Raw genomic sequence first — 15,808 nt, forward strand, 5'->3', positions numbered from 1 at the left:
CCACGGTAGTCATAAATTGACCCTCCTGGATTGTAGGTAAAATCGTTCGAATAGTTTCCATTTTGAACGATGGCACTTTGTTTAGAATCTTTAAATCCAGAATTGGTCTGAAGGTTCCCTCTTTTTTGGGAACTACAAACAGATTTGAGTAAAACCCCAGTCCTTGTTCCACAGTTGGAACTGGGTGTATCACTCCCATTTTTAACAGGTCCTCTACACAATGTAAGAATGCCTGTCTCTTTATTTGGTTTGAAGATAAACGAGAGATGTGGAACCTTCCCCTTGGGGGTAGTTCCTTGAATTCTAGAAGATAACCCTGAGAGACTATTTCTAGTGCCCAGCGATCCTGAACATCTCTTGCCCAAGCCTGAGCAAAGAGAGAGAGTCTGCCCCCTACTAGATCCGGTCCCGGATCGGGGGCTACCCCTTCATGCTGTTTTGGTAGCAGCAGCAGGTTTCTTGGCCTGTTTACCCTTGTTCCAGCCTTGCATCTGTTTCCAAGCTGGTTTGGTCTGGGAAGCATTACCCTCTTGTCTAGAGGCTGCAGAGTTGGAGGCCGGTCCGTTCCTGAAATTGCGAAAGGAACGAAAATTGGATTTATTCTTAGCCTTGAAAGGCCTATCTTGTGGGAGGGCATGGCCCTTACCCCCAGTGATGTCTGAAATAATCTCTTTCAATTCTGGCCCAAAGAGGGTCTTACCTTTGAAAGGGATATTAAGCAATTTTGTCTTGGAAGATACATCCGCTGACCAAGACTTTAGCCAGAGCGCTCTGCGCGCCACAATTGCAAACCCTGAATTTTTCGCTGCTAATCTTGCTAACTGCAAAGCGGCATCTAAAATAAAGGAATTAGCTAACTTAAGTGCGTGAATTCTGTCCATAACCTCCTCATACGGAGTCTCTCTACTGAGCGATTTTTCTAGTTCTTCTAACCAGAACCACGCTGCTGTAGTGACAGGAATAATACACGAAATAGGTTGAAGGAGGTAACCTTGCTGTACAAAAATCTTTTTAAGCAAAACCTCCAATTTTTTATCCATAGGATCTTTGAAAGCACAATTGTCCTCAATAGGAATGGTCGTGCGTTTGGCTAGTGTAGAATCCGCCCCCTCGACCTTACGACTGTTTGCCATAAGTCCTTTCTGGGGTCGACCATAGGAAATAATTTCTTAAATATAGGAGGAAGGACAAAAGGTATGCCAGGCTTCTCCCACTCCTTATTCACTATGTCCGCCACCCGCTTGGGTATTGGAAAAGCGTCGGGGTGCACCGGGACCTCTAGGAACTTGTCCATCTTGCACAATTTTTCTGGGATGACCAGGTTGTCACAATCATCCAGAGTAGATAGCACCTCCTTAAGCAGTGCGCGGAGATGCTCTAATTTAAATTTAAATGTCACAACATCAGGTTCTGCCTGCTGAGAAATTCTTCCTGAATCAGAAATTTCCCCATCTGACAAAACCTCCCTCATCGCCACTTCAGATTGGTGTGAGGGTATGACAGAGCAATTATCATCAGCGCCCTCCTGCTCTACAGTGTTTAAAACAGAGCAATTGCGCTTTCTCTGAAATGCAGGCATTTTGGATAAAATATTTGCTATGGAGTTATCCATTACTGCCGTCAATTGTTGCATAGTAACAAGCATTGGCGCGCTAGAAGTACTAGGGGTCTCCTGCGTGGGCAAAACTGGTGTAGACACAGAAGGAGATGATGTAGAACTATGTCTACTCCCTTCATCTGATGAATCATCTTGGGCAACTTTACTATCTGTGGTAGTACTGTCCTTACTTTGTTTGGACGCTATGGCACAATTATCACACATATTTGAAGAGGGAGACACATTGGCTTCCATACATACAGAACATAGTCTATCTGAAGGCACAGACATGTTAAACAGGCTTAAACTTGTCAATAAAGTACAAAAACCGTTTTAAAACAAAACCGTTACTGTCTCTTTAAATTTTAAACAGGGCACACTTTATTACTGAATATGTGAAAAACTATGAAGGAATTATTCAATCTTAACCAAAATTTCACCACAGTGTCTTAAAGCATTCAAAGCATTGCACCCCAAATTTCAGGCTGTTAACCCTTAAAATGTGGAAACCGGAGCCGTTTACATTTTTAACCCACTTACAGTCCCAGCCCTAGCCTTTGCTGCGACTTCACCAAACCCAGGGGAGTATACGATACCAAATGAAGCCTTCTAAGAACCTTTTCAACTAATTCCAGACCCACACACATGCAGTTGCATGTACTGCTCTCAAAAGTAACTGCGCAGTAATGGCGCGAAAATGAGGCTCTGCCTACTACAGAGAAGGCCCTTACTGACTGGGAAGGTGTCTAAACCAGTGCCTGACGTAAAAAAAGTTTCCCCAAAGTTATAAAGTGTGAATTTCAATATCAAACTGTATAAAATGCCCAAATAAAGCTATCGATCTAGCCCATAAAAGTGTCTACCAGTTTTATAGCCCATATTAAGCCCTTTATTCTGTTTGAGACTAAGAAAATGGCTTACCGATCCCCATGAGGGGAAAAATGACAGCCTTCCAGCATTACACAGTCTTGTTAGAAATATGGCTAGTCATACCTTAAGCAGAAAAGTCTGCCAACTGCTCCCCCCAACTGAAGTTATCTCATCTCAACAGTCCTGTGTGGGAACAGCAATCGATTTTAGTTACTGCTGCTAAAATCATACTCCTCTCACAAACAGAACTCTTCATTTTTTTTTGTTTTAGAGTAAATAGTACATACCAGCACTATTTTAAAATAACAAACTCTTGATAGTAGAATAAAAACTACAACTAAACACCACATACTCTTCACCATCTCCGTGGAGATGCTACTTGTTCAGAGCGGCAAAGAGAATGACTGGGGGGGCGGAGCCTGGGAGGGACTATATGGACAGCTTTTGCTGTGCTCTTTGCCATTTCCTGTTGGGGAGGAGAATATTCCCACAAGTTATGGATGACGCCGTGGACCGGACACACCAATGTTGGAGAAACTAACACTAACCCGAGAAATCTACTCACAGTTCCTGAAGTCCAGACATCCATCTGCATCCAGGCGGCGAGAATTCTTCATCTAGGCGGCGACATCTCCTATCTTCATCCCGGTGGCGCGAAGCATCGTCGCCGGCGGTGCAGACATCCAGCGTGGAGGATCCTCTTCATACGATCACCGCCATACACTAAAGCTTGAATGCAAGGTACCCGTTAACAAATGGGGTACCTTGTATTCCTATTGGCTGACATTTTCAAATCAGCCAAAAGGATGAGAGCTACTGAAATCCTATTGGCTGATTTGAACAGCCAATAGGATTTAAGTAACTCTCATCCTATTGGCTGATTTGAAAATGTCAGCCAATAGGAATGCAAGGTACCCCATATTTAAATGGGTACCTTGCATTCAAGCTTCAGTGTACAGCGCTGACCGTATGAAGATGATCATCTACGCTGGATGTCTGCGCCACCGGCAAAGATGCTCCGCATCTCCACAGCTCTGAGCCTCCACAGCGCCACGCCACCAGGACGAAGATAGGAGATGCGCCCACAATGGATGAAGATGTCGCCACCTGGATGAAGACTTCTCGCCACCTGGATGCAGATGGATGTCCAGACTTCAGGAACTGTGAGTAGATTTTCTGGGGTTAGTGTTAGTTTTTGGGTGGTTTGTTTTTAGATTAGGGATGGGCAGTAAAAGAGCTGAATGCCCTTTTAAGGGCAATGCCCATACAAATGATTCTTTAGGGGCAATGGGTAGTTTAGTTTTTTTTTTAGATTTTTTTTTTTATTTGGGGGGGGGGGTCTGTTGAGTGGGGGTTTAATGTTAGGGGGACTTAGTAATTTTTGTAGGTAAAAGAGCTGTTTAACTTAGGGCAATGCCCTACAAAAGGCCCTTTTAAAGGCTATTGGTAGTTTATTGTTAGGTTAGGGGGTGTTTTTATTTTGGGGTGGCTTTTTTGGTTTTATAGGGTCATTAGATTAGGTGTAATTTTTATTATTTAGGATAATTTGTTTTTATTTTTTGTAATCAGTGTTTTTTTATTTTTCATAATTTTTAGCGTTTTTTTTTTTGTAATTTTAGATTTTTAAATTTTTCCGTAGTTTTAGGTTTATTTAAATTGTAATTTAAGTTTTTTATTTTTTCGTTGGGTTAAATTTTTTTAATCATGTAATTTAGGATTTTTAATTTTTAGTTTATTTTATTTTATTAGAATAGTTACGTTAATTTATAGTTTAATCTTATTTTTTTTTTATTTCACAGGTATTTTTTTATTTATTTAAAGATAGTTATATTGTAAGTTTAATTTAAAGTTGGGGGGTATTAGGTTTAGTGGTTAATAGTTTAATTTAGTGTTTTGCGATGTGGGGGAGCGGCGGTTAAGGGGTTAATAGGTTTAGTTTATTAGTTGCGATGTGGGGGGCTGGCGGTTTAGGGGTTAATACTTTATTATAGTGTTGGCGATGTGGGGGACCGGCGGTTTAAGGGTTAATAGGTTTATATAGTGTGGTGATGTGGGTGGGCGGTGAATTTGGGGTTAATAGGTTTATTTATTTATTTTTTTTAAATATATTTTTATTGAAGTCAAAAACCAGTACAGAGTATAGGGTATGTCTCAAAACATTCACGAGACAATGTGTACAGAGCATAATTAGGAGACAATGTATTCTAGTACATCAAACATTTCCATAAAATGTGGGCTATCACATAAAGAGACTTCAGTTTTGTTTTAGAGTATAACAAATGTAATATAAGCAAAAATGGTCCTCTCCTAGCTATATACAAAGAGAAGTAAGGTAGCTAATCAGATAAGTGAAAGACTAGGGAGGAGGTAACTCTATAGTTATATGGGGAAGAGGGATGCAGCGGGCAAGAGCCGCTCAAAATATAATAGGGGGGGGGGAGTCGGGGGGCGGCGCCAGTTAGTATGTCCTCACCAGGAACAAATTTAGGTGGGACTAGAGTATTATTACTAAAAATAAACAAAATCACACTCATCCAAACCCTTGTATTCCTATAGAGGGGGCCTGGAAACATATAATATATTATCAAGTGGAGGGGGGACGTTAGAATAGTTGGGGACTGGGGGGGCCTTGGAACCTCTGGGTGAGCCCCTCACCTGGGGAAGTGCCACCTATAGGCGATGTGGGAAAAAGGAGAAGGGATATGACCCGCAGGCATAAGTACCAGCGGGAAAGGGAGGAGAGAGGCTCAATCAAGATAACTATTGTGTAGTAGTAATATGAGCAAGAGCATAGATAAATTAGGGATGACAGTCGGACAGACACAGAAAGTGATAGCCAGTAACCAATAATATAAATATAACACAACATTTAGGCAAAAGAAAGGCCATATAAACCCATATAAACAATAATAACTATTGAGCACAATATAAAAAAACGGGATATACTAGGGAGAGTCTAGATTACATATATACGGTCGAGGCTAACTAGAGCAAAGCTAAATAATATCTCCACCACGGCCGCTGGCTGAGACACAACATCTGCCCATTCAATAAAGTCATCTTACTAGCTGCTAATATGAAATATAGGTATCTTAAATACTTTGAGCCTTGACCTACTACAAATAATCCAATCTAGTAAAAGTTAAGGGGGTGCAAAACATATTAGATGTAAGAATAACCCTAAAACCCGCTGTACTAGAATCTGTATGCTATACTTACTGTGGAGGGTGGCTGAAGTATACTAATTTCAGTGTGGGAAAGGTGTGGTAAGGATAGTGTCTATTGTTAATAGGTTTATTTAATAGTTGCAATGTGGGTGGGCGGTGGATTACGGGTTCATAAGTTTTAAATAGTATTTGCGATGCGGGAGGGTGGCAGTTTAGGGGTTAATAGGTAGTTTATGGGTGTTAGTGTACTTTGTAACATTTTATATACCGTCGCGACTTGTAATATGGGAGACCTGGCATTCCACGCGCAATGGCCAATTTACATCATAACGCAAAACTTGTAATCTAGGTGAAAATAAACAGCCCAATGGCTTTAATGTATTGTCTGTTTCTCAACATTATGTACAAAATATATGATATATGGCACAATTTTACTGAGCTTTAGAGTATTGATGGTAACAACTGTTTAAATAAAATCACAGAAATTGTGTACATTACTTGAAAGTGTGTGGGGGGTAGAAGAGGATACCCAGAACATGCTTAATGGGACAGAAAAACACCTTGTCATTACAATATATTTTGTTGTGTTGCTATAGAATAACATATCAGCCAAGTCTTAAAGTATTTAAAACAAATTAAGATCGTTTTTGCTGCAATTATTTACCCATAGCTAAACTCCGCCCACCATTTGCCATTTCTGGAGGAGCTAATCTGGGCTTTAGTCCACTGACAACAAGGCTAACTACTGTAATTAAGCTAGCATAAAATGTATTGTTTTGCAGTTCTTGTCTAATAAAGCCATTTGGGGAAAGATATGTTATAGGGTTAGCCCTCATAAGTCAGCAGGGTTCAGTTTAAGTTCTGGGAAATAAAAATTGCTCAACTTTGAGAGCTAAATTACATGAAAAGAGGGCAAAATAAAGAAAATATATTGCAAAAATGTTTAATTATTGATAACTAAACATTTTATATACAAATATCAAGGTGTTTGCTATCCCTTTAAAGGAACATATTACTCTCATTATTCCTAGATACAACTGTCAGAAATAAAAAGCTTTATAATGTATATCCTGTTTTTTTTTAAATTTAAACTAAGGTCAACACAGTAAGTATGCTCTATGTGCACTTACCATACAGCTACTTCTATAACTGTCAATGAGCTTCATCAGTTCACACTTTTATGTGGGATTTTGGCATAGTCTCAAGAGATTTCACCATGTTCTTGTGAGATTTCCTAGTAAACTTCTTCAAACTGAGTGACTGTGCCTGCACATGCCAGACGTACGCTGCCTTGCTATATCCCCGGGTCAAGCATCCAAATTGGATACTTAAAAACCAACTACAATGGGATATAGCTACCGAGGAAAATGTGAATAAAATATCTTTACATAGAGATGTTCATGTGATATTTTCTAGTCAGCTTTACACAGATACGATTCATAACTTTCAAGTGAATTAGCATATGGGTAACATGCCCCTTTCATAAAGTACTTTAATACAGAATTGTAATTATAGTAATTAAAATGTAGCTTTAAATGAGTAAGAAGAAAATATAATCAGCGCCAAAACAAGTAAAAATTTAAACCTGCATCTCACTAAAAACAGTTTTATGTTATTCTTCATACCAGGGCAGCAATTTATTTAGGGTAAATATAGTTTGAAAGTCAAACTTACTGTTTAGAAGTCGGTAATCAATAAAAGGGAAAGAGCCACGGCGTTCAGAGAGAACCCCTGTTGGAACTCTCACTCGAGCATCTCCTAGAAAATATCAAAATAAAAACAAGTGTTTGCATTACTGCTGTAAATAAAGCACTGTGCCTGTTTCAGGCATTCACACAAATCAATAAACCAAAATAACTACGGTACATCTAAGCAATCGGATATCTTCACAGGAAATCTTTGTGATTCCTATTGTAAATCAGTAATGCAATTTTTAATGAGTAATGATTTTACCATCTTCCTGTTGGAAGTTGTCTTTCAAAGACGTAAGACTTCAGCTGTTGGCACTGTAGATTTGCTTGGACGCGACAAACTGCAGTACAGCCAAATGTTTTATGGATGAGAAAATAATCTAATTAATAAGGTGTGCTGCAATCAAGTTGAAGCGCTCAAAACAAAAATGATTTTTTTTCTTCAAATGTATGTAAAAAAGCTGATTAAATAGGAATACTATTAACAATCTAAATTTAGCAGGTAAATTATAATACAGTAAGCACAGCCCTGGAAGCCATTGCTCCTATATCTATCATAACTTTTTGAATTATTCTTCATATATCCAATGCTTTGACAATAAAAAGGTATGATATGAAGATTATATCTATCTATCTATCAATATATATATATATATATATATATATATATATATATATATATATATATATATATATGTGTCAAGCATCCACACACAGGGTATAAAATCAATATACAAGGGACGTTTACCTATAGGTCTAAGTATTTTGAATTTGTAATTTAATGCCCATGTGGTTTGGCATATGTTGGCAATAAACCGTTAAGGATTAAATCTGCCAATATAAGGCAACCAAAGATACATTGGACCAAAAAAAAAAAATGCATGTTTTTGCAGTTGTTACCACTTAAAAGCAAATTAGAGAAAGATATGTAGTGGAGTTAAAGCCTTGAGAAGTCAACAGGTGCATTTCAAGATCTGAGAGTTAGAGATTGCTCTATTTCCAGACACAAATTACATGACAAGGGAGCAAAATAAATAATGGAAATATATATATATATATATAAATATAGTGTTTATTGCCCCTTTAATACCTACTCATAATGAATTTCTGCTGCGCTGTCCCTCTCCTCTGTTCCATATATACTTATATATATATATATATATATATATATATATATATATATATATATATATTTTAAAGGGACAGTCTGCTCCAGAATTTGCATTGTTTAAATAGATAGATAATACCTTTATTATCCATTCCCCAGTTTTGCATAAACAACACTGTTGTATTCATACACTTTTTACCTCTGTGATTACCTGGTTTCTATGCCTCTGCAGACTGCCCCTTATCTCAGTTCTTTTGACAAACATGCATTTTAGTCAATCAGTGCGGACTCTTAAATAACTACACTGGAATGAGCACAATGTTATCTTCATGACACACATCATCTAATGGTGTCTAACTGTCAAAATCGACTGAGATAAGAGGCAGTTTAACGGCTTAGAAATTATCATATGAGCCTACCTAGGTTTAGCTTTCCACAAAGACTACCAAGAGAGCAAAGCAAATTGGAATCTTGTTTAAAATTGCATGCCCTATCTGAATCATGCTAGACTGTCCTTTAAATTAAATATCTAATCTAAAACTCTACTCGTAGTAACAGTAAATGCATTGCATACCCAACTAATAGTCTGTTCAACTAGATGCAGAGTAACATTAAAGAGACAGTCAAGTCCAAAAAAAACTTTCATTTTTCAAATAGGGCATGTAATTTTAAACAACTTTCCAATTTACTTTTATCAACAATTTTGCTTTGTTCTCTTGGTATTCTAGTTGAAAGCAAACTTAGGAAGGCACATATGATAATTTCTAAGCCCTTGAAGGCCGCCTCTATTTTATTTACTTTTCACAGCAGGGGAGAGCAAGCTCATGTAGGCCATATAGATAGCATTGTGATCACGCCCGTGGCTAGTGGCAGACACTGCACTAATTGGCTAAAATGCAAGTCAATAGATAATGACTAAAAGTCATGTGATTAGGGGCAGTCAGAAGATGCTTAGATACAAGTTAGTCACAGAAGTAAAATGTGTAATAATATAACAGTGTTGGTTTTGCAAAACTGGGGAATGGGTAATAAAGGGATTATCTATCTTTTTAAACAACAAAAATTCTGGTGTTGACTGTCCCTTTAAAGCAATGTCCATTTAGTCACATGACAACATATATGTAGCTCCTTCAATAATTGAAATACATTCTTGTTAATAAGTATGTGCAATACAGATGCATTACATAGAGAAAAAGACAGCTTTGATATATATGCTGTAGTTTATACACAGAAGAAGCATTGAATATACTGTACATGTACTTTTTTTTTTTTTCATACCATAAACCACAAAAGAGGTCAGGCAAGCTACCAAACAGAAGATATCTGTTATATTTATTACTCTAGTGCACGGAATTCTCTTTTGAGTGATCTATGATTTATGCAAACCAAGCTAAGAAGAAAGTGCTTCCTGTCATGGAATGCTGTCCAAAGCAACAATGTTATTAGATCTTTGTGGAAAAAAAAAAGAAGCATTCCCTAGATCAGCTCATGACGTATATCCAGCCATTAATAATCTTTATTGCTACTAGTACTGTTTTACGTTTTGTAAATGCTACAAAAATGTTATTTCAATCATGTAATCAAGTTGTTCTAAGAAAATCATTCAAATCCAAGAAATGTTATGCTTGACCCTCTAGAGGTTTTGGAACTACATTTCACATGATGCTCAGCCAGCTAATATGCTGGCTGAGCATCATGGGAAATGTAGTTCCAAAACCTCTGGAGGAATAAGTTTGAGGATGTCTGCTTTAAAGGGACACTAAGGGCCAGATTACGAGTGGTGCGTTAATAGTTCCGCGCAAGTGATATCGGGTTTATCGCAGTTGTTTGCGAGCGTCGGATGTAGCGCATGTATTACAAGTTGAAAGTAAATGCAATCACTTAAGCACAATTTAATTTAACGTGTGTCCGGATGGCGTGACCTCAGAGCTCTGGTTAACTGGTTAACAAAAAGTGTCACAAAACTCATCAAAAATACATTTAAAAGTACAGTTACACTCATAATAACACCATCTAATAAAAATGATTGCAAAAATATTGCACAAAAAAGTTATAAGGGCTAAAAGATACGAGGTCTCAGGTGTTAGAAAAAAAAAGACAGGCAAAGGGCTTTAAAATAGAGATATATACATATGGAAGTTTAAATATGTACATATATATGTTTATATGTGTGTACATACGCTTTTATGTATTAATATGTGTATACAGTATATGTATTTACAGACATATATACACATAAAAACACATAAATACATATGTATACATCTATAGACATATATTTAAATGCATTGGGACCCTTTGCAGTCAAGTAGATGAAAACATATAAAAGCATATTTATGCAATATTCATATCTAATAAAGATTTTAAGTATGTTTTTACTGTAAATATTTCACATTCCAATGTTCTGTACATAGCAGAATAGGTTCTATGTATTTATAAACAGATATTCATATATATATATATATATATATATATATATATATATATGTATATATCTATACTGATATATAGTCATGTAGATATAGGTACAGATATATATTGTACCAAAATACCATCAGATTTATGCAGAAATATGTATTAATGAATAAACAGAACATATTTTTCTATGTGAAGAACTTTGGAATGTGAAATATTCATATTTTCATGTTGGGTTAACTCACTTGAGAATATCGGGTTAGCACACGAGTAGGGTGCTAGCTATCCGACCCACTTTTTTTGCTCCATTTACTTCAATGGAGTAATATTACTTCAATGGAGTAATACGTTAACGCATGCATGATATTAGAAGCTCGGCTTTTTATGAGTGTCAGGTTAGCGCATGATCGAAAACTTTTTACTTTCCACTTGTAATACGAGGGCTACTTGATGTGAGCAAACAGATTACATTTAGCGGACTTAGAGCGGGAGCGATAGATAGTGCTCCACTCGTAATCTGGCCCTAAATAGGTTTTTAATAAACCTCATACTAACCTCAATACTATGGTTATAAAATGTATTTAGTGTTTAATGTCATACATATAAACAATACTGTGGGTTTGGTTCTCCATTTAAATACATAGTTATAACTTTGCAAAGTCCTGGAATGTTCAAACGCTGAACAATGTTAATTTCTTAATATGCCACCATACAACCATGACAGTGTTATATATATTTTATAAAACAGTATGGGTCAGAAGAAACCTTTAGTCTGATGTTTTTACTTGCAGTCATTTCTATGACATATAAGAGTGAAAAGGCCTTTTTTCCAACAAGAGGAAAGGAAATAATGCACAGGTTCCATAAACACTGCTAGACCAAAATGATGCGCAACAGGAAGCAAAATTTGAATGCACAGCAACAGACAGGATATGGTGATGATTATTAATTGGTTTCCCTTCAAATATCTTTGTTAGGTGAATGTCCTCCTAAATGTCTCCGGGCTGTCTAAGTGCAAATACTTTGTAGTACAGGAAAAAAAATATTTTTAGATATTTTAGATTTTTAGATATTTTGCTTTATTTTAAATAGGCATTCTAATGCAAATATATATACATTAATATTTGCATTAATGTTTGTGTGTTTAACACAGTAAAGGTTACCCCCTAAAAGGAAGAACTGAGAGTAAACAAAGAAGGAGAGAAAAATGTGAACATGTCCCTAAGTGGAGTGTGGTTTACTGCCATCTGTTGGGGGGAGGTAATATGACAGGCTGCCTACCTAATATTTAGATTAAAAAAACATACAAAGATTGGAGGTGGCGCCTACGGCCGTATGACAGCAAATAGATAATTGTTAATATAATCTATAAATATAGACACAAATTTTAAAAATCTTAATTAAAAATGACACTAATGCAAATTGCTATAATTGTAACAAATAATTAAAAGTTTATTGACAAATTAAAAACACTAATTCATATATTCTATTTAAATAATTCCCTGGTACATAAAAGATAAATAATTATAAGCGATCCCTGTTAATGGGTCGTTATTGACTAAATGACACTGGTGTCTGACTAGCTTGAATTTAATCCCGAATTATGCTTAGACGTTTCTAATCACAATCTCACATTAAAATTAATATATAACATTTCTAAGGAAAGCGTTTGTGTGTTAATAATTCTCATGTAACATAAGAGACTATCAATCAATCTTTTCTCGTTCACAATTAACGTGTTAAGTAACTATACAGGCTGACAAGTGCACCTTAGTTCCGTTACCAAGGAGGCTGGGAGAAATTGATTATTCACTCAATATGATGATCAGGCAAAGTCTTTTTGCAAATACTGATGTATTAAAGTCATTGATAAACTCCAATAACAGAGTCCTAAAAACTGAGGACGTCCCTTACTGTGAACGTCTACCCTCTGGAATGTTTTGTTCTTGCAAAACCTTGTCGCATCAGACTTTAAGTAGTTAGTCTCTATGTGTGGTTTCACACTTACCCAGTGTGTCGGCGATGAGGGCGGTCTCTCTATTTATCCGCTTACTTGTTAAGATCAAACTGGGCTTAATGTTTGTTGTGGTGCCGGACTTGTTTATGTAAATCTTCTCTTTAGGATCTTCTTCTCAGTGTGCACACTTGGAGTCTTCTTTTTCAATGGATATCAATACTCCTACCGTCTTCCACGCTTGTCTCACAAACAGACTCAATCACAAGCTGGCGTGGTGGTCCTGGGAGTTAGCAGCTGTGATCACTCTGCTATCTGTCTGTTTTTCACAAAGCCGGATAGTGGTCTACGCGTTTCAGCTCTCCAGGGAGCCTTTGTCAAAAAACGCTGAAACGCGTAGACCACTATCCGGCTTTGTGAAAAACAGACAGATAGCAGACTGATTACAGCTGATAACTCCCAGGACCGCCACGCCAGCTTGTGATTGAGTCTGTTTGTTAGACAAGCGTGGAAGACGGTAGGAGTATTGATATCCATTGAAAAAGAAGACTCCAAGTGTGTACACTGAGAAGATCCTAAAGAGAAGATTTACATAAACAAGTCCGGCACCACAACAAACATTAAGCCCAGTTGGATCTTAACAAGTAAGCGGATAAATAGAGAGACCGCCCTCATCGCCGAGACACTGGGTAAGTGTGAAACCACACATAGAGACTAACTACTTAAAGTCTGATGCGACAAGGTTTTGCAAGAACAAAATATTCCAGGGGGTAGATGTTCACAGTAAGGGACGTCCTCAGTTTTTGGGACTCTGTTATTGGAGTTTATCAATGACTTTAATACATCAGTATTTGCAAAAAGACTTTGCCTGATCATCATATTGAGTGAATAATCAATTTCTCCCAGCCTCCTTGGTAACAGAACTAAGGTGCACTTGTCAGCCTGTGTAGTTACTTAACACGTTAATTGTGAACAAGAGAAGATTGATTGATAGTCTCTTATGTTACACGAGAATTATTAACACACAAACGCTTTCCTTAGAAATGTTATATATTAATTTTAATGTGAGATTGTGATTAGAAACGTCTAAGCATAATTCTGGATTAAATTCCAGCTAGTCAGACACTGGTGTCATTTAGTCAGTAACAACCCATTAACAGGGATCGCTTATAATTATTTATCTTTTATGTACCAGGGAATTATTTAAATAGAATATATGAATTATTGTTTTTAATTTGTCAATAAACTTTTAATTATTTGTTACAATTATAGCAATTTGCATTAGTGTCATTTTTAATTAAGATTTTTCAAATTTGTGTCTATATTTATAGATTATATTAACAATTATCTATTTACTGTCAAACGGCCGTAGGCGCCACCTCCAATCTTTGTATGTTTTTTGAGCTTCCATTTTCAACTGCACATTTTGTAAAAAGTGCAGTTAGTGAGGTTGGCAAGTCTGGTTACAGCTTGAGTCTCAGTTAACACAAATCTTTGTTGCCTGCTAATATTTAGATTGGCCCACTGTATTTGTAATCCTCACCTGCTGTGTACTTGGACACACCTCCTCTGACTCTAAAATCAACATATACCACTTCTATATGGGACCTATATTGGTAGCAGGTGTGGAAACTGCATATACTAGAGGCTTAATATTAAATGTTTAATATTTTATTTTCTTAAAAATAAATTATCTGGGGCAACTATATCTAGTTAAATATCTGTATGGATTATTTAGCAAGCTGTTGCCAGCAAATGGGTAAGAAGAATTAATTGTTGTATAATATATACAGTATGTGTTTGACTAAAAAAATTAAATTTTATTTTAAAATATCTCAGAAATATATTAATTAGATTGGGATCCGAGAAGGCACATGCATTGGTACCCCAAAAAACCTTAGTAATATATAAAAATGTTATCCTAGTACCCCTCATCCTCCAAATAATGCCTAAAGAGGCTACAAACTTAATGAGGCTGAGGGATCCAGTGGAGAGGGAAGAAGAAAAAAAAGTTCTGGAGCAGTATAAGAAGTAAATTTAAGATGTTGAGGAGAACAATTCAGTAGGAGTTTATTTAAGAAGGAGAAGAAAAAAAATATGGTGTAGTAGATATGGGGGTTTTGCAGTGTGTACATATATATACACTATATTTTTTAACAGTTAAAGGGACAGTCAAGTCCCAAAAAAACTTTCATGATTCAAATAGGGTATGTAATTTTAAACAACTTTCCAATTTACTTTTATCACCAATTTTGCTTTATTCTCTTGGTATTATTAGTTGAAAGCTAAATCTAGGAGGTTCATATGCTAATGTCTTAGACCTTGAAGGCCGCCTCTAATCTAAATGCATTTTGATAGTTTTTCACAACTAGAGGGCAATAGTTCACGTGTTTCATATAGATAACATTGAGCTCATGCACGTGAATTTAACATGGAGTCAGCTCTGATTGGCTTAAATGCAAGTCTGTCAAAAAAACTGAAATAAGGGGGCAGTCTGCTGAGGCTTAGATACAAAGTAATTACAGAGGTAAAACGTGTATAATTATAACTGTGTTGGTTATTGTGCTGCCTCAATGGGGCATAGAATATTATATAGCCTCTGTTAATATTCATGTTGTTATAGTTAAGAAATTATATATTTTTATGCCATTTTTCTCAAGGCTTCCCTATGTTTATTCTGTAGTGCCATCTAGTGACCTTTTTTGGTAACGCTCCTGTTTTCTACAGTATCTTACCTCTGACCTATTATGCATTTCCTTTTTGTGTATTGCTCCGCCCTTGTAGTGTGATGATGTTTTCCTGTGTCATGGCTGCAGCTAACAGGCCTCATGTAACAAGCACTCATGTTAATTACATTGCAAGCTACGATCAGTATCAACTTTTGACTGCTTAAATACTGTAACCATTCATCTGCTGTATTTTATTATCTGCTGTAACCTGATATTCAGAATAAAGCAACTTTGTAGATGGACAAGTTATTGGTGAGTTCAGCTATCTGACAAGCAT

At 36.6% G+C, this 15,808-nt stretch overlaps 1 protein-coding gene across 1 annotated transcript in view; it reads right to left on the reverse strand.

The window, feature by feature from the left end:
- PDE7B (phosphodiesterase 7B) overlaps positions 1–15,808 on the reverse strand; it is a 237,875-nt gene that overhangs the window by 107,626 nt on the left and 114,441 nt on the right. Inside the window, exon 2 of the mRNA XM_053710898.1 lies at positions 7,309–7,392. Coding sequence (XP_053566873.1) covers positions 7,309–7,392 — 84 coding nt within the window. The remainder of the gene's footprint in view (positions 1–7,308; positions 7,393–15,808) is intronic.

This window comes from Bombina bombina, chromosome 4 (assembly GCF_027579735.1).
Source record: "Bombina bombina isolate aBomBom1 chromosome 4, aBomBom1.pri, whole genome shotgun sequence".
Taxonomy (NCBI): Eukaryota; Metazoa; Chordata; class Amphibia; order Anura; family Bombinatoridae; genus Bombina; species Bombina bombina.